The 26574-nt window shown below is 50.5% G+C and overlaps 9 protein-coding genes; 6 read left to right on the plus strand and 3 right to left on the minus strand.

The window, feature by feature from the left end:
- Positions 1–120: 120 nt before the first annotated feature.
- FFUJ_02938 (probable eukaryotic release factor 1) lies at positions 121–1742 on the plus strand (the record flags this gene model as incomplete). XM_023574727.1 has 5 exons in its annotated part: positions 121–156; positions 299–383; positions 445–494; positions 551–1682; positions 1738–1742. The coding sequence occupies 5 exons, from the start codon at positions 121–123 to the stop codon at positions 1740–1742; spliced, it is 1308 nt and encodes a 435-aa protein (XP_023428863.1).
- A 1050-nt stretch (positions 1743–2792) lies between these two features.
- On the plus strand, positions 2793–6881 carry FFUJ_02939 (probable Snf1p protein kinase interacting protein (SIP3 protein); the record flags this gene model as incomplete). The annotated part of the gene is made up of 1 exon (XM_023574729.1): positions 2793–6881. One exon carries the CDS (start codon positions 2793–2795, stop codon positions 6879–6881), a length of 4089 nt encoding a protein of 1362 aa, XP_023428749.1.
- Positions 6882–7901: 1020 nt separating this feature from the next.
- On the plus strand, positions 7902–9944 carry FFUJ_02940 (uncharacterized protein; the record flags this gene model as incomplete). XM_023574730.1 has 2 exons in its annotated part: positions 7902–8448; positions 8512–9944. 2 exons carry the CDS (start codon positions 7902–7904, stop codon positions 9942–9944), a joined length of 1980 nt encoding a protein of 659 aa, XP_023428032.1.
- A 230-nt stretch (positions 9945–10174) lies between these two features.
- Positions 10175–15184, minus strand: FFUJ_02941 (uncharacterized protein; the record flags this gene model as incomplete). XM_023574731.1 has 7 exons in its annotated part: positions 10175–10903; positions 10960–11633; positions 11687–12521; positions 12619–12865; positions 12914–14135; positions 14183–15030; positions 15090–15184. The coding sequence occupies 7 exons, from the start codon at positions 15182–15184 to the stop codon at positions 10175–10177; spliced, it is 4650 nt and encodes a 1549-aa protein (XP_023428033.1).
- A 414-nt stretch (positions 15185–15598) lies between these two features.
- Positions 15599–16393, plus strand: FFUJ_02942 (probable ribosomal protein L10a.e, cytosolic; the record flags this gene model as incomplete). XM_023574732.1 has 3 exons in its annotated part: positions 15599–15617; positions 15705–15882; positions 15937–16393. 3 exons carry the CDS (start codon positions 15599–15601, stop codon positions 16391–16393), a joined length of 654 nt encoding a protein of 217 aa, XP_023428798.1.
- Positions 16394–17011: 618 nt separating this feature from the next.
- On the minus strand, positions 17012–18820 carry FFUJ_02943 (related to protein kinase C pathway protein SMP3; the record flags this gene model as incomplete). XM_023574733.1 has 4 exons in its annotated part: positions 17012–17942; positions 18003–18127; positions 18196–18581; positions 18712–18820. The coding sequence occupies 4 exons, from the start codon at positions 18818–18820 to the stop codon at positions 17012–17014; spliced, it is 1551 nt and encodes a 516-aa protein (XP_023428034.1).
- Positions 18821–22534: 3714 nt separating this feature from the next.
- On the plus strand, positions 22535–23216 carry FFUJ_02944 (probable SKP1-kinetochore protein complex CBF3, subunit D; the record flags this gene model as incomplete). XM_023574734.1 has 4 exons in its annotated part: positions 22535–22601; positions 22661–22758; positions 22814–22984; positions 23040–23216. The coding sequence occupies 4 exons, from the start codon at positions 22535–22537 to the stop codon at positions 23214–23216; spliced, it is 513 nt and encodes a 170-aa protein (XP_023428035.1).
- Positions 23217–24101: 885 nt separating this feature from the next.
- FFUJ_02945 (probable RPL39-60S large subunit ribosomal protein L39.e) lies at positions 24102–24724 on the minus strand (the record flags this gene model as incomplete). XM_023574735.1 has 4 exons in its annotated part: positions 24102–24150; positions 24245–24345; positions 24534–24627; positions 24687–24724. 4 exons carry the CDS (start codon positions 24722–24724, stop codon positions 24102–24104), a joined length of 282 nt encoding a protein of 93 aa, XP_023428036.1.
- Positions 24725–25581: 857 nt separating this feature from the next.
- Positions 25582–26359, plus strand: FFUJ_02946 (probable ARL1-ADP-ribosylation factor; the record flags this gene model as incomplete). XM_023574736.1 has 5 exons in its annotated part: positions 25582–25656; positions 25722–25760; positions 25813–25896; positions 25959–26282; positions 26339–26359. The coding sequence occupies 5 exons, from the start codon at positions 25582–25584 to the stop codon at positions 26357–26359; spliced, it is 543 nt and encodes a 180-aa protein (XP_023428037.1).
- Between the last annotated feature and the right edge of the window lie 215 nt (positions 26360–26574).

Below are 26574 nucleotides of genomic sequence, written 5' to 3' on the forward strand. Positions count from 1 at the left end.
GGATCTTCAGGCTCCAGAGTCCAGTCCAGAATTAATAGTTCCACGACTCCAGGAGAAATTTCTACCGGAAGATACCACTCCCATACAAAGGTCCGAGCTAAGCACAGTTCAACCGCCAAAATGAGTGACGCTCAGGCGAACGAGGCCGAGAAGAACGTGAGTCTTGTTCTTATCCTCATCCCGGACCTCGAATGCCCCTCTTCTTTTCTCGTGTCGTCTGTTGCCCCGCGATCGAGAAATTTAACGTCTAGGACATCGACAAACCCCAAAGACAGTGGCTGATGGCATCGTTCAATAGATTGAGATCTGGAAGGTCAAGAAGCTGATCAAGCGTCTTGAGGCCGCCAGGGGAAATGGAACCTCAATGATTTCCCTCATTATCCGTAAGCCCTTCTCGTGAGACAACCCCTCCCAAGACGCGCACTAACTCGTGTGTCCTTTTAGCCCCCAAGGATCAAGTCTCTCGAGCAGCTAAGATGTTGGCTGAAGAATACGTACGGCTTCAGAGTCCTCTCGAATTTCCCCTATGGCGACACTAACAACCCCTCAGGGTACTGCCTCCAACATCAAATCTCGAGTCAACAGACAGTCTGTCTTGTCCGCCATTACCTCGACCCAGCAGCGCCTCAAGCTCTACAACAAGGTGCCCCCTAACGGTCTGGTCGTCTACTGTGGCGAAATCTTGACCCAGGAAGGCAAGGAGCGAAAGGTCAACATCGATTTCGAGCCCTTCAAGCCCATCAACACCTCCCTCTACCTGTGCGACAACAAGTTCCACACCGAGGCTCTGGCCGAGCTGCTCGAGTCCGACCAGAAGTTTGGCTTCATCATCATGGATGGTAACGGTGCTCTGTTTGGAACTCTTAGCGGCAACACACGTGAGGTTGTCCACAAGTTCTCTGTCGATCTTCCCAAGAAGCACGGTCGTGGTGGTCAGTCCGCTCTCCGTTTCGCTCGTCTGCGAGAGGAGAAGCGTCACAACTACGTCCGAAAGGTTGCCGAGTTGGCTGTCCAGAACTTCATCACTGCCGACAAGGTCAACGTCGCTGGTCTCATTCTTGCTGGTTCCGCCGATTTCAAGAACGACCTCAACGCCTCTGACATGTTCGACGGCCGTCTTGCGACCAAGGTTATCAAGGTTGTTGATGTTTCTTATGGTGGTGAGAACGGTTTCAACCAGGCTATCGAGCTGTCTTCCGAGACTCTCGGCAACGTCAAGTTCATCCAGGAGAAGAAGCTCATCGGAAAGTACTTTGAGGAGATTAGCCAGGACACTGGCAAGGTTTGCTACGGTATTGAGGACACCCTCAAGGCTCTCGAGCTCGGTGCCGTTGAGACCTTGATCGTTTTCGAGAACCTTGAGATCACCCGCTGGGTTCTCAAAGACAGCAACGGCAGCGAGGTCATCCTTCACACCACCAAGCAACAGGAGCAGACCAACCGTGACAAGTTCCTCGACAAGGAGACCGGCCAAGAGATGGAAATTGTTTCTCAGGAATCCTTCCTGGAATGGATTGCGGAACACTACAAGGACTTTGGTACCACTCTTGAGTTTGTTTCTGACCGATCCACCGAGGGCAACCAGTTCGTCAAGGGTTTCGGTGGTATCGGCGGTCTTCTCCGCTACAAGGTCAACTTTGAGCAGCTGGCTGACTTGAGTGACGATGACGAGTACTACGACGGTGAGTTGGCATAATGCCTAGGAAATGAGAGCTCTTGATTCTAATCAGCAAACAGATTGACCAGCGGATCCCCTCGTTACCAGCGAGGGATCGACTCAAGTTCATCCGTCCATGTACAACAACAGTGCCATGCGCCCCGAGGCGCAGAGGTCGACCGATGCCGCGCCGATGTCAATCGCCCAGCACCGCTTGGTGGAGAGGGACAGTCTCGCGCCTCTCCATTCTTCCCGCCAGGCATCGCGACCCAGTCCGCTTCGCACAATGATGACGGCTTGAGTTATGATCGACGGGAATAGAGGTACATCTCAGACCCTCCAATTCTTGCACCTCGGGAAATCAGAATGTCAGGTCTAACGGCTGGTAGGCCCAACCATTAAAATTGAAGGATAGCGGCGGCACTGCGGCTAGGGTATCGATCTTGAGGGTCATCACGGGTAAAGCATCATATCGCGACGTCCGACCTGAAGATTGTTGTTATTTTAGTAGAATCGGCGTTAGCTGGCTGCAAGGCTTGTCCTTGATTGGGCATATATAGTCATGAGCAGGCATTACACGCCGGGTCAACGAAATACTAGTCGTTTGCATGGCCATTCTTCTGAGTTCAAGTGAAATATTTTATGTACTTCGTATTACAGTACCCAACTGAAAACAGAGGGGGGGATGAAAAGAACCTATCCGGAGAAGGACTATCCATAAATCAAGGGAACTCACATTACAGAGTATACTCTACGATTTTATGAATCAAGGATTACTAGCATTGTACTGTATGATATCGTATTGTTAATCACCGCGTATTTGAACGATATTAGCTCCATGTCCCATACCGGTGTTTCTGGTCGTTGTGGGGGTCCGCGGACCTTGGGTAGGTAGTAGTGGACGGGAGGTACCTAGCATGGGTGTGCTACGTCAATACAAGCTTACATGGGCTGCACCTAGGATCCAATAACTGGAAATGACTTATCAACGAACACATCTTGTCAACATCATTCCATCTCATCTTCTCACCGTCATATAATCTTCCCTTTCTCCCATATCTGCGCTATAGAGGGACCTCAGCTCAGTCTCAACTGAAGCTGTCGTCAGGCGCTTAAACATAATTATCTTCTTATAATGCCTGAAGACTCCCCTCCACCAGCGGCCAACCAGGCTGGCCGCGCCATCCCCGTCGGCCTCAACGAAGCAGCACTCGATTCTCCGACTTTTCGTGTAACCGCCGCAACCTTTGGCGATCAAGTCGATGCTATAGAAAAATGGCTCAACGGATATGCTCAGTCGACGTCGAAACTACTTCACGATATCCTCGCCCTCGAAGAGACGATTAATACTTTTCTCGTGAAGACGATGCCCTCGGCGGCTGACGGCGTTGTCGACAATGATTATACGTTTTTGGCTTTGAAGAGGGTGGGCGATGGATGGCGTGAGTATTGGATTCAAATGATAAGCACAATGAAGAAGATGGAGGGCCTAGTCGTCGACCCTATCCGGCAGTTCATCGTTGGCGATCTCAGGAACTTCAAGGAGTGCAGGAGGGCCATGGAGCAGGCGCAGCGAACGTTTGACTCTACGCTCGCTCGATACGTCAGTCAGTCAAAGACAAAGGAGCCATCAGCTCTGCGCGAAGATGCCTTTGCTGTTTTCGAAACCCGAAAGGCTTACCTCAAGGCCTCGATGGATTACTGCCAGCTTGCACCGCAGCTGCGCTTTAGTATGGATAAGTTGCTTGTCAAAATATGCAGTGAGCGTTGGAGCCAGCTGCGGCGTGCCAGAGAAGCTGCAATCGACACTACGCGCTGGAATCAGGAAATGGAGCGCATTCAGGGGTGGTCGAATGAAATGGGAGCGTCCGAGATGGTCTTCAGGCGAGAGTTGCAGTCTGCCAGGAGAGAGATTGGAGAAAATGCGCTAGTAGGATTCAAGCCATCCCGTGAGCTCGAGGACTACAGCACTTCAACCGTTCCTTTCCTCGGCACTCGTGGCCCCATCACTGTTCGTCTTGAGGAAGGTGCCACAGTTGTCTCTGAAAAGCAAGGATGGCTGTTCCTGCGGGTGCTCTCAGGGAAGCCAGCAAGACATACGTGGATCAGGAGATGGTATTATTGCCGTGATGGCATCTTTGGCTGGCTGATACCAGGGCCTCTGGGAGTTCTTCAGGGTGACGAGATTGGGGTTCTGCTTTGTAATGCAAAGCCGGCTGTGGCTGAAGACAGACGCTTCTGCTTCGAGGTCAAGACCAAGAGCCAGACAATCCTGCTCCAGGCAGAGACCCAGGGCGAGCTGACCGAGTGGTTGGAGGTTTTTGAGGTTACCAAGAAGCGGGCTTTTGAGACCAGCATGAACAGAACTAGTGCTTCTCTTCCCGGGTCCATCGATCCTGCGTTTTCCATCTCTCCCCCTAGTATTCCCGAGTTCTCTGCCAAGACCCTCGACGCACAGATCGGTATCTACGATGAATCAAGCCCTAGTATTGACCGAACAAACACACTGCCTATTCCGGGACCAGACGGTAACCTCAATACACGACAGAGCTTTGACGTTAACGGCAGCATCTCTCGTCGTACCATCACTGCTCTGGGCCGAGACCTGGCTCGAGAGGAGGGCGAGAGTGGCCGTGAGCATGCTGCCAGAATCATCCAGAAGCTCGACCTACATCGCAAAGCGACCTTTGGCACCCAAGGCCCGGAAGCCGGACAAGGAGGTGCAGCTTCCACGACCGGACTGGCTAGCATGATGGCTACTAGTCACACGCTACCGCCAGGATTTCCAGGGTCTGTTGGAAGCACAACAAATTTCAGGCAGACGCCCAGCATGCTGCCATCGGTTGACACACAAGTTGGCACTTTGGCTCCAGCAACCCTGGCCAAGCCACCCTCCATGACTGGATTGAGTCGAATTGCAGTTCTGACAGCAGGAGAACGCCAACCTGTTGGTAACAACAGGAAACTCCCTGCGTCTGTGGTTGCGAACTACTGGGGAACAAGTCTCTGGGGTGCAATGAACGCACCGCCACAGCCCGTCCTTCCCAGACTCGATGAGGATGACCCTATTGGTGTTGTTGTTCCTGGAAGCACTGTAGGGCAAGGTGTTCAGCGGAAGGACGGTGGCGAGTACTTCCCCCGAAACTACCCCCCAGAGTTGAGAGCGCAACACGCCCAGTTTCGACTCCTTTTCCCAGATGCGCCCTTGGAGGAGAAGCTGGTGCTTGTCTTCCGGGCCGCCTGGACTGGGTCTCCTGAGCGAGGGCCCGGCAAACCAGACATGGCGGGCGATGGCCGCATATACGTTACACCCGACAATATGTACTTCTATGGACAGCAAATAGGACTCGTCACGGCGTACAATATCAGTCTAGATATCATCAGTGAAGTAACGGCAGCCCCAGGCAGGGACTGCGACTTCATTTTCCTTCATCTGAATGAAAATGCCAACGAAACAGGGTATACCAGGATCACTATCAAAGTCTTCTTGGAGGATCTCGGTCTACTTCACACTCGTCTCAACCTATTGATCGACGACATCCAGGCTGAGGAGCCCATGGATGTTGAAGCGATCATCACCACCTTGATCAATCTCGAAAAAGAAGAGTATGACCGCCCAAGTCCCAGTGTCGAAAGCTGGGAGGAGGTCTCAGCAAACACGCCCATGGATGACGGTACTTCTATGGGTCGGCCTGTTGCTCCACGTATGGAGTTCGGCCCTCCGCTTCGTCTTTCGAAATCGAGGACTCGACATAACCATAAACTTCACTTGCCAGCTCGCCCTGTCATTTATGAACCAGAGGGCATGAAGGAGATGGCGGCTGAGCGACACTTTGAAATTAGTGCCAAGTCCTGCTTCCACGTTTTGTTCGGTGACAAGAGTTTTGTATTCCCAAAGCTCTACTTTGAACGACGTGCTCAGCAGATTGCTCAAGGACCTTGGGTTCTAGTTGATCAAGGCAGGATGAGGCGTGACTTCCAGTTCAAGGTTGACTACAAGGATGTCTTGGGTCGGTCCAAGACGGCCGATGTTAATGACTACCAGATCATTGATGTCTTCAGCGATCACGTTACGTACGTGGTGACTCATGTCAAGACGGCGTGGCATCTGCCTCACTCAAGCTGGTTCAAGGTTGTGACCAAGATTGTCATAACACACGTGGCCAAGTCCAAGTGCAAACTAGCCATCTACACAAAAACGGATTGGTCGAAAAACCCGGCGCTCTCCAAGAACCTGATTGACCGCCAAGCCATTCACGATGCTGCAAGTGACGCTGAAGAGTTGGCTGAGGTTGCTACGGATCAAGTTCGGAAGCTTGGAACTCGCAGCCGAACAAACAGAGCAATCCAGGTGTATGGCCAGATTGGACAACAGACAGAGGTGGTGGTCTTTTCGCCTGCTGCAACAGATTCGGCAAAGAAACAGGCCATCAAGCCTCGAACCCTGACGACAATGGTGTTTGAGACGATCCGGTCTCTGGGAGAGAGTGCAGTATCGTCACTCATCATGTGGGCTATCGCTGTGCTGCGCAACTTGTTCAACCTGATTACAGCCCAGTGGATCATCCTGGCGCTTCTCGCATTCAGCACACTTACAAATCTCCTACTAACGTCAAGCGAGACTTCGACGTGGTGGAGAGAGCGAAGAGCAGCAGGATTCATGCAAAACATCGGGATTCGACCCAATTCCATGATGAGTAAGGCCATATACTTTGCAGATCTGGATACAGCATCCGGGACCAATCAAGGGTTGTCTTTTCCCGAAAACAGCACATGCTTCTCGACCTTCAAGGATCTACTAGATACGACAGATATGGATGCGCCCTGGGAGGATGCCGGTGCTAGTTTGGCTACACCCACTAGTCGTGCTACAGCCCGTCGACTTCGACGGACTCGACAGCGGCTAGGATCATACCGGCATGACTTGCTAGTAGCCATGAGGGTTGTCAACAGCATTGAGCGAGAAATGCTACAGTCAGAATGGGAGAATTGGTTGGTAGATGAAAAGTTCCTATGTGATGAACTGGATACTATGCTGCTGCAGCAGGGCGACACAAAGGGGCAGAGGAAAGGGGCAGAAGCCGGCAAGGGGCCACAGAAGGCCATGGAGCCTATGCCAGCTAAGAGACGGCAGGCCCTCGAGCAGTGGCGGGATTCTTACTGTGGGAGCTGTAAGCAGGACTACCAGGTTGCGATGAAGGATCGGAAGTTGTCGATTGTGTAACACAATAGAAAGAGCATACTGTTTTATTGGGTAAGGCACCCTAAGTAAGTTTTCCTTGGTAGTAGCTGTACATACAATGTGTAAGTAAGCACTCGAGAGGTGAATAGAACTCTCGGGCACGCCCTCGCCATCGCCTGGCGAATTTCATCTGTCATCAGTCATCATACGTACGGAGTCGGAGCGGACTCTTTCACAAATGCCGAGGAGCGGTGCTTAATATGGACAGTAGCTGGACTAATCGGGAGTAGGATATTCTGGAATTGATTATGCATAATTCTACGTTAGTCGTTCTCGTGTAAATGTACGGAGAACCAAGGATGTAAGCGGGTCTGTTGGCCTTATCGCAGCTGACAGTGCCTTATCCAATATTGATTATCTAGGTATGAAATAGCCACCTTTCGAAAATCTAAACGACGGAGATTGTATTTGTACTTTGTATATCCATGCGCTGCCTCTACCTATGTAGGTAGGTAGTTTAGTAGTTAGTTGGCTGTCAACTTGATACCATGCTCCAGATGCTGTAAAGGAGGACTATAGTGGATGACTAAGCTGCCTTCAAGGTGTAGGCGAGGGCGGGCCTAGGTCGGTCAGCAGGCTTGGCCACTGAAGGTTGGGCACCTAGGTAGGTACTATAGTGAACGTAACTGTAAGGTTATGGAGGTTGGGTAGTGACGTCAATCGCGGGAATGACGGCAGTTGATCATGACCCATCGCGGCCGAGAGAATTGCAAAAGGTTCTTGGTACATATGATTTCGACTGCTATTTGTAGCGTTGGTTGGTCGTTGGTCTTCTTGGCTTTATCTCATCTTGTTCACCTTCTGACGTCTTCATTTTTTTATTGAAACATTCAAGTTAGCGACTCTTTTTGGACCTGTCTTGTTTTATCTCGTAAGCAGGCACGAGACTACCTCGATACTCACTCCTCCGAGATCTCACACTTGCTCTATTCACCAACTCAAGTCCAATCCATCCGCCGGTCATCTCCATAAGTACCTTAGCTATCCACTCAGCCAGCAGCTATGGGGGGTAGTCACCACGAACCTCTAGGGGCTATGGGCCCTGTTGAGTGGGAACAAGTGCCCCAAGACGACGACCTTGAAGAGTTCTTGGCCGATGTTCTTTCCGAGACGCAGACCGTGGTCGAATCTATTCCAGTGCCAGCCACGAAGGACGCTTCAAGCTCTGCAGGGCGAGCTCGATCCAAGACAGAGTCGGCGGCTTCAGCTCCCGATATCAAACGTGCTCTGACCCTGCGGCAGAAAGCTGAAGCCATCGGCCAGGCACAAGATCTGCAGAAGGAGTGGAAGGAGATCAAAGTCAGCGCGAAAGAGAATCCTCTTGGGATCAATGTCTATAAGCTAAGCGCCAAAGATGGGCGCGGCGCATGGTTCGCTCGCCGGAGTGTACACGAAGGGCTGTCCTTCGACGACTGGAAGAAGGGTCTCTCTGTTGAGTTTTCGGAGACGATGAAGGTTCAAGGTGCTCCTGGAAGTGGCAATATCCGTGGTATCGGCGCAGACAAGCGCGTGGAGGACAAGCAGATTGGTGATCATGGCCAACTGCAAGGTACGCCGACCCGACCAAATCATGCCATTACTACCAAAACGTCTTTTAGCTGACAGCCAATAGTCTTTCAACTTTCTGCCCAGTTCCCTGGCCCGACTGCCCCGCGAGACTTTGTGACTCTTCTCCTGACTTCCGAGACCTCCGTGAAACCCGCCCAAGGATCCCGGCCCCTCCGACAGTACATGATAGTCTCAAAGCCTTGCGAGCACCCCGAGTGCCCTCCCCGCCAGGGCATTATCCGTGGCTACTACGAATCAGTCGAAGTAATCCGTGAAGTCCCAGTCGACAACATTACCTCTAAGAGATCCCTTTCGTCGGCCGATCTCCTGGATCGAGACGAGGGGAGGATAGCGAGCCCCAAACCTGGCAGCGAGGGCCACGGCTCAATGCCACTCGACGAACGTCCCACGGCTGTCGAATGGCTCATGGTGACTCGTAGCGACCCTGGCGGCAGCGTCCCGCGCTTTCTTATCGAGAAGGGAACACCGCCAGGCATCGTTGGTGATGCTGGCAAGTTCCTCAAGTGGGTGACGTCGAAGGCTATGCATGGATTCGCTGAACCGGAAGAGATTGGCGGAGCAAATAATACTAGTGACATCGCTGAAGCATCTGTCTCGAACGATGCAAAGTCCACGGCTGCACCGAACCCTACTGCTAATCTTGAAAGGGCCAAGGCTGAAGCTGCCATGTCTACAAATCAAGACGACCCGTTCCCGGGCAGCAATGGGCTGTATGGTGTCATAGCTGGTGCCATAGGGGCTGCCAGTTCCTATATTCCTACAAGCCTGCTCAAGACCTGGGGAACTGGTTCAGATTTTGTGTCCACCGATGGGAGTGTGTCCGACGCTCACGCGATTGCTGAGGAGCAACATGATGACGATAGCGACACCTCCTCCATCCGAAGCTTTGCCTCAGCCCTTGAGAAGAGTGTGACTGCCGAGAACAAATCTCCCGATAGTCTTGTTGAGTCCCAGTCGGAGACTTCCCACTCCAACCCGCAGCAGTCACAGCAGTCACTAGCCGATAAGGAACTTAAGAAGCTCGAACAAAAGAAGAAGAAGCTTGATGAGAAGATGGCTCGTCTTGAGGAGCGACGACAGAGCAAGCTTCTTGGGGACAAGGAGAAGGACGCTGCTACTCTGGCCAAGTTGCGTGAGAAGCATGAAAAGGAGGTGGCTAAGCAGGAGGAGAAGTATCGCCGCGAGATGCGCAAGCTCGAGGAGAAACGTGAGCGGGACCAGCGTAAGGCTGAAGAGCGACGTCGCAAAGCAGCCGAGCAGGAAGAGAAGAACAACCTCTCACTTGAACTTGAGCGCGTTCGTGCAGAGCGAGATGTTGCTCGTCGTCAGATCGAACTCCTTGAAGGGCAGGTTGGCGAGTTGCAAGCACAGAATACGATGCTTGTCCGAAAGCTTGGTAAGAACGGACTGCTGGACAGTCCAGGCTCTCCATCACCGTCCATTAAAAGCATCCAGAGAGCCCAGACAGATGTTTGAGATAACATGTTGGAAAGTATTGACTCAGTCAGGAGAGGAAAGGAAAGGAGGGGTTGGTTCTCACAAAAACTACTATTGTTCACATACAGCACACGTATTACGGCCGTTGTTCTACTGCGAGGCGTCAGGGGAGCTCTTTTTCAATAAATCATGAATAGCATCAACTCATTACTTTTCTCTTTGCTGCTTGTTTTACTTGCAGGGATCTCTCTTTATTTGTGCGGAGTTTCCTAGAAAGACTGTAACAGAAGGCCTGACATATGCCCCAGGCCGTCTTGCACAGCACTGCCTGACTTGTTGATCCTCTCGCAAAGATCAGAATCAGGCTGTTTTCTTGCTATCGCTGCAGAAACACGAACAACCCGTGATAAGATGGCGAAGACCTCAGGCTTCGATGCATATCCAAGAGGTCCGTCTTCTTGGCTCGCGAGATTCTCCATTGCCTCTAACCCGGCACTGATCCATGCCGTAAGTGAGTCGAGAGAGGGGTCATTAGACTCCCATGTCAGGATCTCGTAGAGAGCAATCCAGCGCTGTGTCTCTCTGACCTCATCCACGAACAAGTTCTGCTCCTCAATAACAAAAAGTGAATCATCAAACTTCATTGCCTCCTGCAGCTGGTCCTGAATAGAGAACACGTTGTTCTCAGGGGCTGGGCACCGAGAATCACCCATGACGCGACGCACAATGATCTGGCGGAACGTTGAGCTACCAGCGTAGTGCTGGGCTAGCCATAAGAGAAGACGGTTTGCCGCTTCAATGGGTACAAGAGCTTTTCCTAGAATGCTCTGGACTGCTGCGGATCCCACGTCTCGAATGTCGTCATCGTCATCGTTGAGGGAGTCATAGAGAGCGAGGATAGCTACAAGGTGTTCTTCTTGAGCCCATGATTGGCCCACCTCAATGACGGAAAAGAATGAGCAGAGTGATTCGACTGTAGCGAGACGAGTATCAAAATCCTGCAGAAGGTTTTAGTGGACAAAGATTGTATATCACTGGCTTCCCCATCACTCACCTTATCATCCAGACCGGCATCGGCCATCATATGTCCCCAGTTCTTGATTCCCTCTGGGGTGACAACCTGTGCTCTACTGAGGATGGCGATGATACAGCCACTAATTCTGATAACCGCATTGGCGAGGGCAGGGTTGATAGAACTCAGTGGCAGGCTGCTCCAAATCTCCAGAAGCAGACCTGGTGAAACGAGGCTGATATTTCCACTCTTTAGAACCTGGTCGAGGATCTCTGTGAGGTTCTGCAGGGCAATAACCCGAGGCTCAACGGGTCCAATTTTGAGACATATATCGCGGTACAGGTTGCAGAACTTGCCCACATCTTGCTCTGAGAGGCAAGAAATTTCCCAAAGCTTAGGAACTGTCTCAAGGCCAGTCACTATCGTGTTGACGCCCATGGTCGTGCTCAGGAACAATGTGTTGAGATTTTCGATGGGGCCACTACCCTCAGAGATGGAGTGGACTTCATGTATTACCCTCTGTGCTCTGAGTAGAGCCCCCTCTCGGTTGGTGGAGGTAGGGAATTCGAGTTGAATAGGATCAGTCAACCCAGGCCTGGGGAGAGCTCGTACAAGATTAGTGACCTCAAGATACGCAGCAGGAATTTCAGGGGAGTCCAAGGCCTGGATTTCGCGCCAGTACTCAATGAGAAAACCGGAGAGCTTGGGTATATCGTCTGTATAGTACCTATTAGCGGGGTTTCTAATTTGTCGATACAGTCTTTCTCACGTTGTAACCGCTCGGGCATAACCTCGCTCAACCGATCAACGATATACTTTAGTGCCAACAGAACACCATGTACATGATTCTGAACATTACCGATTTGAGAGCGAACAGACTCAGCAGCAATACTGGTGATAGTATCGAGCCATTGAGCATGCAGGAGACACGAGCATAGAGTTCGGGCTGCAATCTCGCGGACGTGCCACACCGGGCTGGCCAGATACTTTGCTATATGTATCTGGAGCTCTTCACGAAGTACCTCAGGGGGGCCGGCTCTTCGGATGATGTCAAGGGCTGGGAAGACTGACTCGGCCGCAGCTGAACTGGCGGAAATGGAGGCCATCATCTGGTGGCCTGACTTCAGAAGGTGGAGGAGAGTCCTTGGAAGAGAAAGGTATCGGTGGTAGGCGATCCGGTTGGCTTTACCATCCCAACCTGCTTCCATGAGTGCTTTGCTCTGATGGGATCCAAAGAGACAATCTATCAGACTTCGGAGTAGGATCAAGCCGCAGTTACGGATGGCCCATAGTTCAGACTTGAGGCCATTGGCTGCCAGCTCGAGGCACTGCGGTAAGAATTTCTCAGACTTGTTGCCCATGGCTGTCAAGTAGGAGCTCTTGAAGATCTCCTTCAGGCAATTATAAGCATGGACCTGGGGAAGATTCGAACCGTCGGTCTCAGTGACGCGGGCTTCTTGGCTAGCGATCTCCATGAGCTTGTTCATGACTTGTTCAAATGAAGGATTAGACGTATTAGCGGATAAGACGCCTGTCATCATCGCAGGGATACCGGCAGATCGCCGAGTGGTCGATACCTGAGCGTTGATGGCTTCTAATGTGCCCTACTTTTAGTCAGTTCCCAATCCTTCTATTCCATTTCTTGTAGAGTATAGGTTCTGGAAAAGTGTAGTGACTCAGCGGGTACATCGTAGGACTTACCGCATACCACTGCTCGAGAAGAGCGGTACCACACTCGGCGCCAGCTTTAGCTTGGTTTAGGTGCTTAACAAGTTGGCAGCATGTGGAGAAAGTGAGGGCGACTGTCGTAAAAGCGCCGCGGTGTCTTATACTGGCTAGTTGGGTAAATGATAAGTTCCCTATTCTCTCGTAAGCTTCCTTTGACGGGCAGATTCTGCCTTGGCGGGAGTGTTGCTTGATAGAGAGGATAATGATGCGCATAAGATTGCTACTGGTTTTTAGCTGAAGTGATACTCCAAGTCGTTGATTGACTTACCTGGCTTCATGTACAGACCGGAAGCTGTAGCTCAACACATTTTTGGTGTCGAGCCCATCAACTTCTTCTAGCTCTTGGGGTAAATGACCTTCAGGCGAGTCATCACAGAGAATATCGCGGACTGCTGCCCAGACTCTTTCGCAGCAAGTGACTAGAGTGTCTTGCAGAGCCTGTATGGACTGCAACTCTCCTTCAGAAAACTGAAGCTCTGAAATCACCTGCCACATGTAGCACAGGGAAGCAAAGTCACCGTGCAGCGGCGCATCTAGAACCGCTCTGCCGAGATCCTTCTCAGCGACTACTAGCCTCGCTTCCAGGCCTCCTATCAGCTTTGAAAGTAGTGCGACTCGATGTTGCTCATTTTCAGAGAACCTATACAGTAGCTGAGATACTCTGGCGACACCGTCTGAATGATCGGCTCGAGCAGTCTTGCGAGCAAGGGCTTCAGTTCTTCTCAGAAGTTCTGTGAGCTCTTGAGTGGGATTCGGTTTGCCTTGTCGGGCCAGCAGGTAGAAGTTCCTGTACCGGCTATCCGAGAATATACATCTGAGTACCGTGGCAGCATGGCTTCGGATGTCATCAAATGGATCCATGATCAGGTCAGACAAAGCTCGGAGCCATGAGCCGCCAAACTGATCAAAGAATAGTGTCTGGTCATCTGCGGTCTCCCACGTCTTTGATTTTTCTCCTTCCATTCGAAGAATGAAAGTGACGGCCTTGAGAGAAGCACTATGTCGCTGATAAGAAGCAGTGGGTGTTAACTCACTACACAAGAAGCCAATGTACCAGAATAGGAACTTCTCGTGATACTCCAAGCAGTGTACCAGCTGAGCTTCAGGGAGAGATATAAGGTTGGTCCGATAAAGGATATGCTGCTGCTGGGTCTGGCCTGGCTGTTCCTTTTGCTTACGAGCGGCGGCTCTTGGAATGCTCTTCTTGAGCACGAAGATGGCACCCCTAACCCTTCTAAACATGTCTCGAACCTTTCCGGCTACTTCATTTCTAAACTTGGCATCAGAATCGGCAAAGTATGTGGCGAGATGCTTGCGGAGTAGGTCGAGGGCTGTGTATGAATATGGTCTTGTTGTTGATGGGGAGCTCATGAGCAATGAAAGTGCGAGAGAGCGAACTTCGTGAGATGGATGGGCCAAGACACTCTCCAGAACCTTCTCGTCGAGCACAATCGATGAGTCGCTATCAGCAGATTTATCATCACCGAGTGCTGTTGCAGATTAGCAGGCGTTAGGATATGTTTACTTGGTGCCTTACCTGGCTCTTCTACTAAGCCAACCTTCTTGCCAATCTCTAACGCTGCGAGCTGCAGCAGGGCCGGGAGATTAATATCTATCTCATGGCCTGCAGAGACAGCCTCGTGTTCATTCATTCTCTTCAAGAAACCCAGGGCCTCAGACTTGTCCGCCTTGAACAGAGGTAGGAAGATATAGTTTTTGACTGATTCTAGAATGGAAGGCTCCTCGTTTATGGCCTCAAGCAGCCACATGTGCCAAGTCTCAACGCTCAACTGTCCTGAAGTGTCTCGTTTGTCTTGGCTTCTAAGAACGCGGTACAAGCAGACAATAAACCTTCCAGCAGTAGGGCAGACAAAGTGAAGGGCCATCCAATGGAACAATTCAAAAAGAAAAGACTTCCAGACATCCAAGAACTTTGTTGATGTGTCCTTTTGTTGAAGAGTGACATAGCTGGACCGTATCTCATCCAGGGTGACGATGTCCTTGGCAAGGAGATGGTCCAATGTCTTTATGGCAGATTTGGCCAGCGGTTTTGATGACTTCCCAGTCACAATCGAGACAAGATTGTCCAAGATGGCAGACTTGGTCTCTTGGCGATCTTTCTCATCCGGGTTTCTCCTGATGAGCTGAGGGAGCAGGTCGAGAACCAGTTTCATTGACCGGTGGTTATCTGACTCGTTCCATTCAACATAAAAATTGAAGAGTTTTATAGTAACATCCCTAGAGTAGGCCCAGAGTTTCAGACTCTGTGACTGCGATTTTGACGACTGCTCAACAAAACCGCAGAGTTTCACGCATGAGTTGCCTGAAGCGCCTTTTGGCTGAGAAGCACTTTCGAGGAGTCTTGTGAATATCGATTGGGCCCAACTACAGACGAAGGTTCTTTAGGATATCTACACGAGACCGAGATCGGAGGAATTGCGCACCTTGACTGTTCTTCACTTGGCTGCTCCTCGACCCATTTGGAGATGTGATTCGAGTTGGCGATTAAGTCGTCAACCCGTTGAGCCGTGTCTTCCATCTTGATGGGGTTTGAAGAGCGTGGATACGACGGCGTATGATTTCGACGTCGTATTTCAGACAAAAGTAATTGAATTGCCAAGGAGACTGACCTGTACTTAACTTTGATCCATGAATAAATCTACCACGCCTCGAAGCCGTCGTCAAAAGAACTCTTCGACAACTACCTACCTAGTACCTAAAGGAAGTGCCATAGGTTAGGTACCTGGGGGTACTGAGACACTTCCCACGACGGGAGGTATCACGTGAGGGATCACGTGAGAAAATTTTGCCCTGAAAGGAGCCCCACCTTTCTGTCGGGACGCACTTTCTAATTTTGCCTGATTTTCAACTGTGCTCAGAATTTCTGATTCCCAAACCCAACTCGCCCTGACCACCATTAGATTATACAGCCATCTATTGGGAGACTGTCAAGATGTCGAAGATCACAGTCGGTATGGTATATCCTGGAGGAGACTGAACTCGCAAGAGGAGTCACAGTACATTAATAAGACACCGCAAGAATGCTAACGACGGTGCAGCTAATGTCCGGACGCAAGTCGGAGAGCTCTTGGAGTACTCCAACGAGACCAAGAAGCGAAACTTCCTTGAGACCGTTGAGCTTCAGATCGGCCTGAAGAACTATGACCCTCAGCGTGACAAGCGTTTCTCCGGCACCATCCGCCTGCCCTCCATCCCCCGACCCAACATGTCAATCTGGTACGGCCAAAGAATCAACAGAGCCAAGAGAATTGGAGGCTAACAAATTGACAGCATTCTCGGTGACCAGCACGATATCGATCGTGCCAAGCACGGTGGTGTTGACGCCATGTCCGCTGATGACTTGAAGAAGCTCAACAAGAACAAGAAGCTCATCAAGAAGCTTGCCCGCAAGTACGACGCCTTCGTCGCCTCCGAGGCCCTCATCAAGCAGATCCCCCGTCTCTTGGGTCCCGGTCTGTCCAAGGCCGGCAAGTTCCCCACTCCCGTCTCTCACGCCGACGACCTGACTGGCCGCATCAACGAGGTCAAGTCCACCATCAAGTTCCAGCTCAAGAAGGTTCTCTGCATGGGTGTCGCCGTCGGCAACGTCGAGATGACCCAGGAGCAGCTCGTCGCCAACATCATGCTGGCCATCAACTACCTCGTCTCTCTTCTCAAGAAGGGCTGGCAGAACGTCGGAAGCCTTACCATCAAGGCTTCCATGTCTCCCCCCAAGCGCCTCTACTAAGCGTGTTTCTTTAGCTTCTGCCTGAGATGGCTCCGGCAATCGTGTTCACTGAAATGTGGACTGCAGCTTAGACTAGGGTGACAGGAAAAATAAACACAATAAATAAGCCAAATCTGCTTTTCAAATGGGATTGTCAATTGAACCCATCCAAAACCTGGATAAACATGTACAATGGAGATAGATGATGGAGAGTATCCAGGCTCCAAGTTGACCCTATCATCGTTCGCATCGCCAAGCTCAATGTTTTGCAGGGCAACACCATGAATGCCAGGATTACAACTGTCGCTGGTTGCAAATCTACGGCACTACATGCCACTATAGGACTATCAATGACGTGACTGGCTTTCTTCAAATCAACTCAATTTCTAGCTCATTAGCTGCGGGGAGATGCGAGCAAGGTTTCTTCTAACCGAAGCCACTTGGTGGGGGGAAGAAGCTCAGCTTTTCGAGTGAAGAAAGATGATTACGAATATAGATACCACAGATGGAATCATGGAAATCGAAATTTTGGTGACCTTATTCCGTGAAGCCGAGAGAATTGGATCGTCATTAATGATTTCTATTTTATGTATACGCGACAAAGAAAATTCAACAAAGCAGTCATGCCCCCCTTTTTGTCTAATTTGGGCAGCTCTTTGTGACTCTCCAGGCAACGAGGCCCCTTCGCCCAATAACCCTGGCCAGGGTGTCCCAAACGCCGTCGTCGCCAAAATCCAGATCATCCAGGTTCAAGTGTTTCCTGTAACGCCATACCTCTCTAAATCGTAGCCCCTCCAAGCCCTTGTTGGGCAGGTAGGGATCTAACCATGTTGCTGATGCCGGGGCTATCAGGTATGTGCCACTCTTTTCCTTCAGATACTCCTGGTTTCGTCTGTCGGCGGGAGTGTCGCATGTGGCAAGTCCGTAGAGTTGCTCAAGTAGCACCTCACCCTTGAGACCCATAACGTCTCGCGTGGTCAAGAACTCATTCTTGCCATTAAGAAGCCAGATTGGCGGTGTATACGTCTTCCACCAGACAGCTTGGGTGGCATCTGGCTGCTGACTCAGGAAGACCTGTCCCGGCACCACACCTCCCTGATGATAGATACCCATCAACGAGCCGAGGACGAGGTTAAACCCGATCCAAACTGCCGTAAAGACGTAGAGTATTGTTTGGTTTCGGGGCATGCGGATTGACGAAAGAAATAGTGGTACCGTTGGGAGCAAGAATCTCGCCTCCTGATGTTGAAACGCCGATAGGACCACCAAACCCGACACTGCCGACCATAGTCGGATTGATATTTTGGGTCTGGCTATCAACAAAGCTGCAGCTGGGCCCAGCAGCAATGGCAAATTTCCCACCAAATGCTGGTACCAAGGATGAAGGCCATGCTGCGCCAGGTTCTCGGTTGCTGAGTTGTACTTGAAGTTGTTAAGAGGGGTGATTACAGGTTTATGGATCAGGTCGGTCCATGTGATGGGACCTGGCAGGTAAAACGCGGTGTCCAGACCGATGGCAATGACAGTTGTCAGTGCCGCAGCTAACGTCAAGTATACGAGGGACGTAGGTCTGTGGATGTGTTAGCTTGATTCATGCATTTCCGCGCCAAGCGCAAATAGGGTGACTCACCTCTTCCAGAACACAGGGAGCAGTCGAAGTCCAGGAACAACAAGAAATGCTGGAAACGTGATTCGATTGAATACACCGAATACTCCAACTATTCCAAGCACTGTGGTAGACAAAACACATGACCGCTGCTGTGTGTCGAATTTGAAGTCAGCTGATAGTTCTTATTAGTGGTGATGGCGTGCAAGTGACGAACCCGTGGATCAGCGACTCGCTGGATCAGAACAAGACTCCAAGCAACAACGAGCGTCTCTACCGAGTTGGAGAACGTGTGCGTCTGATAGGTCCAGGTCACGTAGGACGAGGCGACAAGGAGAACGGCAACACGGCGATGCTTCGGTGACGGGATCAACTCATGCAACGCCCAATCTTCAAGAACAAAGCTGATGACAAACATGAGAACGCGCAGAGTCCAGAAAACCGCAATAGGTGGGATCTCTCCGTCTTTGCCGTTACCGATCCATAGCCACCGCAGAAGAAGCATAGGAAGACCGTAGACGGGCCATAGTGGGAAAACACTACGGATAGGGTTCTCGCTTGTAAATTCCCAAGTGTGTCGAACAGGATAACTAAAAATTTGGCCTGGCGTGAATTAGCAGCTGGACTTGTCGTGACAGACTGCGCGAACACAGATGGTATTGAAATGCATCCTCTGGACATGCAGACATTTCAACATGAGGGCACCTGGGAGCCGGCGCGGAGAGAAACATACCGGCTATGACCTCAGGCCCTTGGAAGTTCTCGTCCGGGTGTAAATAACTGGGAGATAGCGCAAACCACAGCCTTATGAGGACGAGCGTGAGATATGTGCGTCGCCACATAGTTGATCTTAGCAGCTGGAAATTGGGAGAGCAGTCATGAGCTTAGTTTCGAGGGGAAAAGGCATCGAGTATTCGCAGAAACAAAGACCGAACGAACGTGAGTGTTTCGACTCGATGCGCTCCGATAGCTGGTGCTCTCGTGCCGCAATCGCAAGGTGGGGGGAGTGAAGGAAAGCGTCGAAATTCCGCCGGTCGCAGGAAATACGAGCTAAGCAGATTGAATTCGGATCGTTATGCGCTGCTGATATGTACGTCGTATGCTGTTGCAAGAGCTTCGAGCCGAGCAGGTGGAAAAGGGAAGATTCAAGGTTTATGGTGATGGTATATTGTTAGATCGACAAATATGAGTGACAATCCCCCAGGTCAGGAAATAATTTATAGGAAGAGAAGGGAACAAGAAACCAAGACAAGAATGGAAGAGGAAATGCGAGACTGATGTGTGTATGAGTAGGTGGTATAGGTGTAGGTGAAGGTGAAGCAAGCCTGTATGGAGGTCAGGTTCTGTTTAAGTGAGTGACACTTACTACCCCCCACCAGAGACAGCCAGATCCATACCCGAGATATGGATTTATTCGCCCACTGAGTTCAACAAAAGGACATGGATGGATATGGAAGGGGGCCAACTTCATGGATCAAGGATCAACAACCAAATCTCATCACAGAAGCTCGACTCGTCTCGTCTCGAGAGCCCTAGGTAGGTAATTAATGGACAGGGCCTAGTGGATGGCCCAAGGGGAATAGAAACATTTCAGGCCCAGGGGAAGCGCCAGCTTACAACGTGGCCAGTGGGAGACGACGCCGTGATCCGGGATTGGCGGCACTAGCTGGATCCCAAGGCCAAGGTAGGGAGGGGGAAGGGACTGACGATGATGAGGTCCACTGCGTCCGCTAGAAGCTTTTTTCTTTTAGGGGCTTGGGCTCCCTAGACTGACAAGACGGGACAGGACAGGACAGGGGGAGGCGATTTCTGGGGGGGCCGGGAGGCTTGACGGGCAGCCCAGCCTAGACGGACGAGCAGGCCTCCTGAAGTTTCGATCCAACATACCTAGGTAATAATATGATTCTTTTCATGCTTGGTGGCCTATGGCTGGGACAAGTGATTTATTGAGGCATCCTTACAACAATCCTATGTCTTGGAACCAAATCAAGGTACCACGGTAACCCAAACGCCAGGATGACAACACGACGAGCGAGCGGCTCTTTTGATGGATGGTAGACCTGGAGCTTCAATCCAATTCTAGGTATCCTGCCCCTCAGGGAGCAAGAAAACTCAAGACGTGAAAAGAGGATGCCAAAATAAACCGGGCAAAGAGCGCCTAAGCTTAGGCTAGATTAACCTAAATAAATTTGTCGATTAGGGTCAAAGTCCTGAGTTTTCTTTTCTCCCCTATCGTGGCCGGCGCTAGGCCCATAGGTTGCAATAAAAGATCTAATCATCGTGGCCGCTGATACGCTAGCTTCCAGCCACCAACTGGGACGATTATCATGATGCTAATCTTGGAATTGAATCGGATGGCAATTACGGACATGGCCTGTTCTTTTCTCACAGGCCTCCATGTCAACACGTGTTAGGTGGTATCCTGTCTTCTAGCTTACCTAGTAGTTACTCCCCATTCCGCGAGTAATTCAGCACCCACAGAGGGCAAAGAAAGTCGCATGATTGCAATGCTATATATCGTTGCAAGACAATGTCCATCATTGCTGGCCGCCGGAAGCGAGCTCGAGTACGGATACTGCTGCGGGTCTGCAGGATGCCTTCAAAGGCTGTTAATCCAGGATTCTTGTAAAAGATCATCCTACCGATGAGTTGGAACCCTCATGTGCATTTGGGGGTTCCGTCAACTGTTTTGTTTATTTGGTGGGATGAGGGGAAAGGTGGGTTCAATGGCTGTGTTATGCATACCACCGATGTCTCGAATGTGGTTTTGTCCGTATATCGATGAGACATCACCGCCTTTGTTGTACGATGTTGAGAGCAACATCAACATCCCACTTGCAATACCGCCTCTATTCTTTGTGATGCTCCGCACGCCGAACCTGATGATAGTCTTTGCTGTTTATCACGGAACGGCGGACATGGACCGTATACAAACACTGCCTGGCCATGCATGCTTGCGTCAACAGGCAAGCAACGAACAGTGCAACTAGACCGTTGCAGCCCTTTCGGCACTGAAGACGGTAGAGAATCTTGCACGATCTTTCTCATGATTTGTTGATCCACCTGAGCAACATGATCATGATTGTTCTCCTTTGCGGTGTTTGACTCAACAAAAGAAGCTTTTGGATGGCCAGACGCCACGAAGTTAAGGGATGACAAGGTTGATTTTAATGGGTAGGTAGTTGCTCTTGCGCTGACGGTGTCTTGAAGCCATTTGCCAACGACTGTTCTGTTCTCTCCCTTGCCAAAGTTTGGGAATCGCCCGCTCGTGATGATTCCATTAGTACTCACTTATCGCTGCAGTGTCTTTATCGTCTCGAGTTTGTTCATAGCACTGACAAGCATTGTGGTCTCATATACAGTCTGAGGTGCCTTGAGGAGTAGCTTGATATGCCGTCCGTGTGCCATTACTGACCGCGGACAAAAGAATGCGATGAGCTCGATCACACATATCTACCTAAGTTACCTTAGTAGGTAGGTCGTGTCCTCAAGCTCGGTGAAAGACGAAAGAAAGAAAAAAGAAAGAAAGAAAGACAAAGAAGCGATTCGAATGTTCTGATAGAATTCGTATGCGAACAAGCTCTGTGATTAATGCGCCCAAGAGCGCATGGCAATACCGTGAATGAAGCATGGTTTCATTTCCCTCGATTCAGCGTGCGTCTTTTTGTTTAAGTTACAATCAAGATGTAAAATAGTAGAAGTTTTCTAGAATCTTAAACAATAGCGCAAAGTGTACTTGTATGTGAACAAAGCATTTGTTGGTAGGACAAGTCGTAGCTATCTTGCACTTTGACCATATTAAACCTTTAAATAACCATATTCCTTTGTCGTCCTGACGATATGATAGTTCCCGAGTCGCCAATTAAACTCGCCCGCGCCTCGGAGGTTCGTGCCAACCATGACCTCTAACTTCAGGTTGCCGTCTGACTCTTTCTTCCCTTTGGCTTAGGCAGTTAGTCTTTGAGGTTATTTCAGGTTCGCAAGGCAGCAGCAGCAGCACAGGTCCACTAGGTTCCTTCCTGTAAACCTTACCTTGGCACTCTGAGATTCACTGATATAAAACGCGCGATTCCTCCAACCGAGTCGGATTTCTCTACTTTCACAATCATCACCGTCATCACAACCACCTCACTCTCGAAGACCGACCACCAGTATCAAGATCGCTTCTTCATACCTTAGTACTCAACACACTTCTCATCAAGCCGCTAATTTTATCTGACTAAGCCCGCCCCATCTGAAAGAAAGGGTCCTGAGTCTGATTCACAGCCCTGCCTCTAGGTATGTAGTCTACGCCCTCACGTCGCTGATTGAAGCACGAGGCACCCACCTCAGCCTACCTTTTACCCCGCCACAGTGATTGGTTTATTGGTCGGTTAGTTACCTAGCCTCCGCTACGGGCCTACTTGCCTAGGTACCTAATGACCTAGCTGACTCCTCCAACTTCCATCATCACCCAAAAACAATCACGAATCCTCTCTGCACTTTCTCTTCGCAACCCGCCAAATCTCTTACTTACATCACCAGTTACTCTAGCACGAACCGTAAACATACCCAAAATGTCCGATTCTACCTCTACACAGAAGGTCTGGCTGGCCTCCAATGATAGCGCCATTATTGAAGTCGGTAAGTTCAAGGGACACTCTGCGACGGATCTTGCTTATATTCCTAACTAAAATCAACAGACCGCGTTGTTGCCGAGCGATCCATGTTGATCAAGAACATGTTGGAAGACATCGGTGATGAGGGTATCAATGCTGAAAACCCTATTCCTATCCCCAACGTATGTAACTTCTTTCAGTACTTGACTTTTTCACGACTGACATGTAGTTCCTTAGGTGAACGAGGCTGTTCTTCGCAAGGTGATTGAGTGGTGCGACCATCACCGCAACGACCCCCTCCAGGCACAGGATGACGATTCCGACGCCCGCAAGAAAACCACCGATATCGAGGAGTGGGACCAAAAGTTCATGCAGGTCGATCAGGAGATGCTGTTTGAAATCATCCTTGTGCGCCCACCAATTCCTATTCATCAAATCATTGGAAACTAACATTTCACGACAGGCATCCAACTACCTCGACATCAAGCCTCTTCTTGACGTCGGTTGCAAAACTGTTGCCAACATGATCAAGGGCAAGTCTCCCGAAGAGATCCGCAAAACTTTCAACATTACGAACGACTTCACTCCCGAGGAGGAGGAGCAGATCCGCCGAGAGAATGAGTGGGCTGAGGATCGTTAAGCTCCCGTTTGTGTATGATTATGGATAGAGGTTGCGGGGAGGTGCAAGTCGGACTGTGGCGTGGATCGATCCTTGGGTCATGGCTTAGAGGGAACTTTCCTTCGAGCCTTCTCAATGCAGGATCATATGAATCTTGATGAGTCACAGGGGTCGTATTAGGCGTTAAATTTGGTTTTCCGGGTTGCTTGGGCCAGTGTTTTGGCACGCTAGGAGCACAAATAGGATTGCTTACGGTAACATGATATTGTCCAAGGCAGGCTCTCTACGGCATTTAGCTCCCCGGGCAGTATTTGAACACGAGCTTGAAATCCTACACTTGGAAGCGACGGCAGACCGTCATTTCGACTTAGCTTAGGACTTCAATTCATGATTGCCATTAAACCTGGGGTTGTCAAGACGTTCAGTTATGCAGTGGTCAGCTCAAGGTCTGTGATGAATACGCTGGTGAAAGTGGGGGCGAGGGGCTTGGGACGTGATTCCTTCATTTGACTACTTGAAGACTTGCATAACAGCATACAGTCTGCTGGTAATAAAGGCAGCACACAGAAGCCAACATTTGCGTTGTCGTCGTTCACAGGCGAGGTAGACTGCATCCATATAGTTCAGGCCCGTTTTCTTTTTTGGGCATCAAAGTCTTTGCATTCCTTTTTCCCTATGACCGTCCGTGACATGCAGTAACCGGCAATAATCGATAAACCAGGCAACCGGCCCGTCGCCCCCGTGCGCACGCGCAGTGCAGTGCAGACACGGCCCCTTGGTTCAGTCCACGTCACAACAATATCGTTCCTCCCCTTTTCCGTTCACATCAATCATCGTGATACCATGCCCAAGAGAGAAAAGTCGGTTGCTGGGCTTGGGGGCGGGTAACAGTTGAGGATCATCGGTTTAGATACCGATGCGGGTCTTGCGCCAATGCCTTCGCTTAGCGTTGTAGCTGTTTAGGAATGTTAGCCAAGGGTTACTCTGCTCGCGGGCGGACTGGTAGAGTCGTCAAGTTGTGGTGTCGAAGGAGGGGGCTCAAAACGCACCGGATGGTGTTGCCAGTTCGGAGGCGAATCCATTGAGGCACAGGGCGGTTCTGCTTCTGGGCCTTGGCAAGCTTCTGCTTGGTTCGGAAGGACTTGTGGCTCTGTGTGAGAAGGAATAATTAGCGATCCGGTGTCATGGGAGCACAGCCCTCGAGAGATCGCGACTCATTTTCATCATCGACGGTGACGTGGCGGGGAATATATTCATTCATTCGGTGCAGAATTCCGTTGTCGATGATGAAGAGAGCGAGAGCGTGCTTCCGAGGGCGATAGGTAGGGGCTGTCATACCGGCATTTTGACGGCGTTGATGGTCGAGTCGGTCAGTCGTTGCCAAATGGTGATAGAGTATCGAAATGCAGTACACTTGTTTCGAGGAATTTCGCTTCTAGGGTTAGGTTTTCATTCTGTGGGTGGGGGCAGACGTTGGTGCCTGAGGTTTACAGAGTGAGCGAAGCGAGATCCACCGGACCTCCCGTCATGGTTGATGGTTGATGGTGCTGAGGTAAGCACTTTTGAGCTCGGCTCGTGACTCTTTCGCTGGAACTCATGACAAAATTACACAGTCCCTAGCTCTGAGAAAGGTCTTCAAGGCAGGCAGTGAGTGACCCGTGAGTTGTCCACCTGACGAAATTGTTGGGACATATCCTTTGTGAGAAGCATGATAACAACCAATTAATCAATCTGACTGATATACAAGCTCTCGATGTACATGTGGCTATACAGATGATTCTTTTTGGATACGGAGTACTTAGATGCCTATTAATGAAAACGCCTCTGTCTCAGGAGGACCTAGTTACCTATATAGACCTGGAGGCCATGCACTGCCACATATCAACAACCTCATCATATTCCCTGGCGAATGGCTTACACCACAGACAGACTGTCAAGAGAGAACTCTTGTCTTGCAGGGGCTCAAGGCTGAGGTGGTCCGGGTTATTTTGTCAGGCGCTTGGACCAACCCAACGCCGCCAAAAAGAGCAACTTGTCCATGAGAGGCCGAGATGCATTAACTTAAAGGTCCAGAAAAGGGGACCTCTACCTACTTACCTAAATTACTAACGTATCCCGTGCTTTCTACCTATTCTACTTCACTGATTACCAAGGCAAACACAAGTTGCACGACAAACGACGAACGACGAACGAACTTGATCCGTGTCCGGCATTTGATAGCCTAAACCGCCTCTTTTACGTCGTCGGGTCCTCTCCTTTGTCCAGGCGCCAGTGCAAGACGATACCTCCACTACCTACTAGTTATCCAAACGATCGAAGTCGCAGAGCAGAACCGATAGCAGCACAAGATAAACAGGAGCTTCGAAGCCGTCGCAAGTTGTTCATCATGGGAAACTCAATGTCATGGTTCTCCAACCTACTGTTTGCGAAAAAGGAGATCAGAATATTGATCCTCGGCCTGGTAGGATGACGTCTATCCGACTATCGATCGCATGGCCCCGAGGCGCTAACGAGGCGGCATCATAGGATAACGCCGGAAAGACAACATTGCTGTACCGACTCAAGGTTCGAGTCTCCAGATATACACGCGCATGATACATGTTAACAGGCGCTCAAGGTTGGCGAAGTTGTCACAACGATACCTACAATTGGCTTCAATGTCGAATCTGTCACATACAAGAACCTAAACTTTAACGTCTGGGTACGATCTCGACCTCTTCACGTCTCGAAACGGGCCAGAAATACTAATGCGGGCGACCACAGGATCTCGGCGGCCAAACAAGCATCCGACCTTACTGGCGGTGCTACTACGCCAACACAGCAGCCGTCATCTTCGTTGTGGACTCGACCGATATCGAGCGATTACACACCGCTTCAGAGGAGCTCTCGGCTATGCTGAACGAGGAGGAACTGAAGGATGCGGCCCTGCTGGTCTTTGCCAACAAGCAGGATCAACCAGGAGCCAAGGGCGCAGGTGAGATTTCAGAGGCACTGCGTCTGGGTGAGCTCCGCGACCGCAACTGGAGTATCATGGCCTGCTCAGCGGTCGATGGCAGCGGTGTGAATGAGGGCATGGATTGGCTTGTGGTGAGTTTTGCTATAGTCCCGTACAACCCTCGAGGTGCTAACACCTGCATTTTCAGCAAACTGTCAACCAGGACTAAGCTCGATGACGATTTCTTCTTCAGCCCCGGTTTGGCATTGTACAACAGACAAAATGAAATAATAGTACCACTTTCCGGTTCCATCACACCTTGGTAGACAGCGCCCATAAGGGACAAGGGAAAGAAACGGATGGAGCAGATATCGGCGTCTTGGCAGAGAGAAGGTGTTTTTTTTTCCCTCATAAGAGATGAAAGGAATGAACAGCATGGGTGCG

The sequence above is a fragment of the Fusarium fujikuroi genome, chromosome FFUJ_chr03 (genome assembly GCF_900079805.1).
Source record: "Fusarium fujikuroi IMI 58289 draft genome, chromosome FFUJ_chr03".
Taxonomy (NCBI): domain Eukaryota; kingdom Fungi; phylum Ascomycota; class Sordariomycetes; order Hypocreales; family Nectriaceae; genus Fusarium; species Fusarium fujikuroi.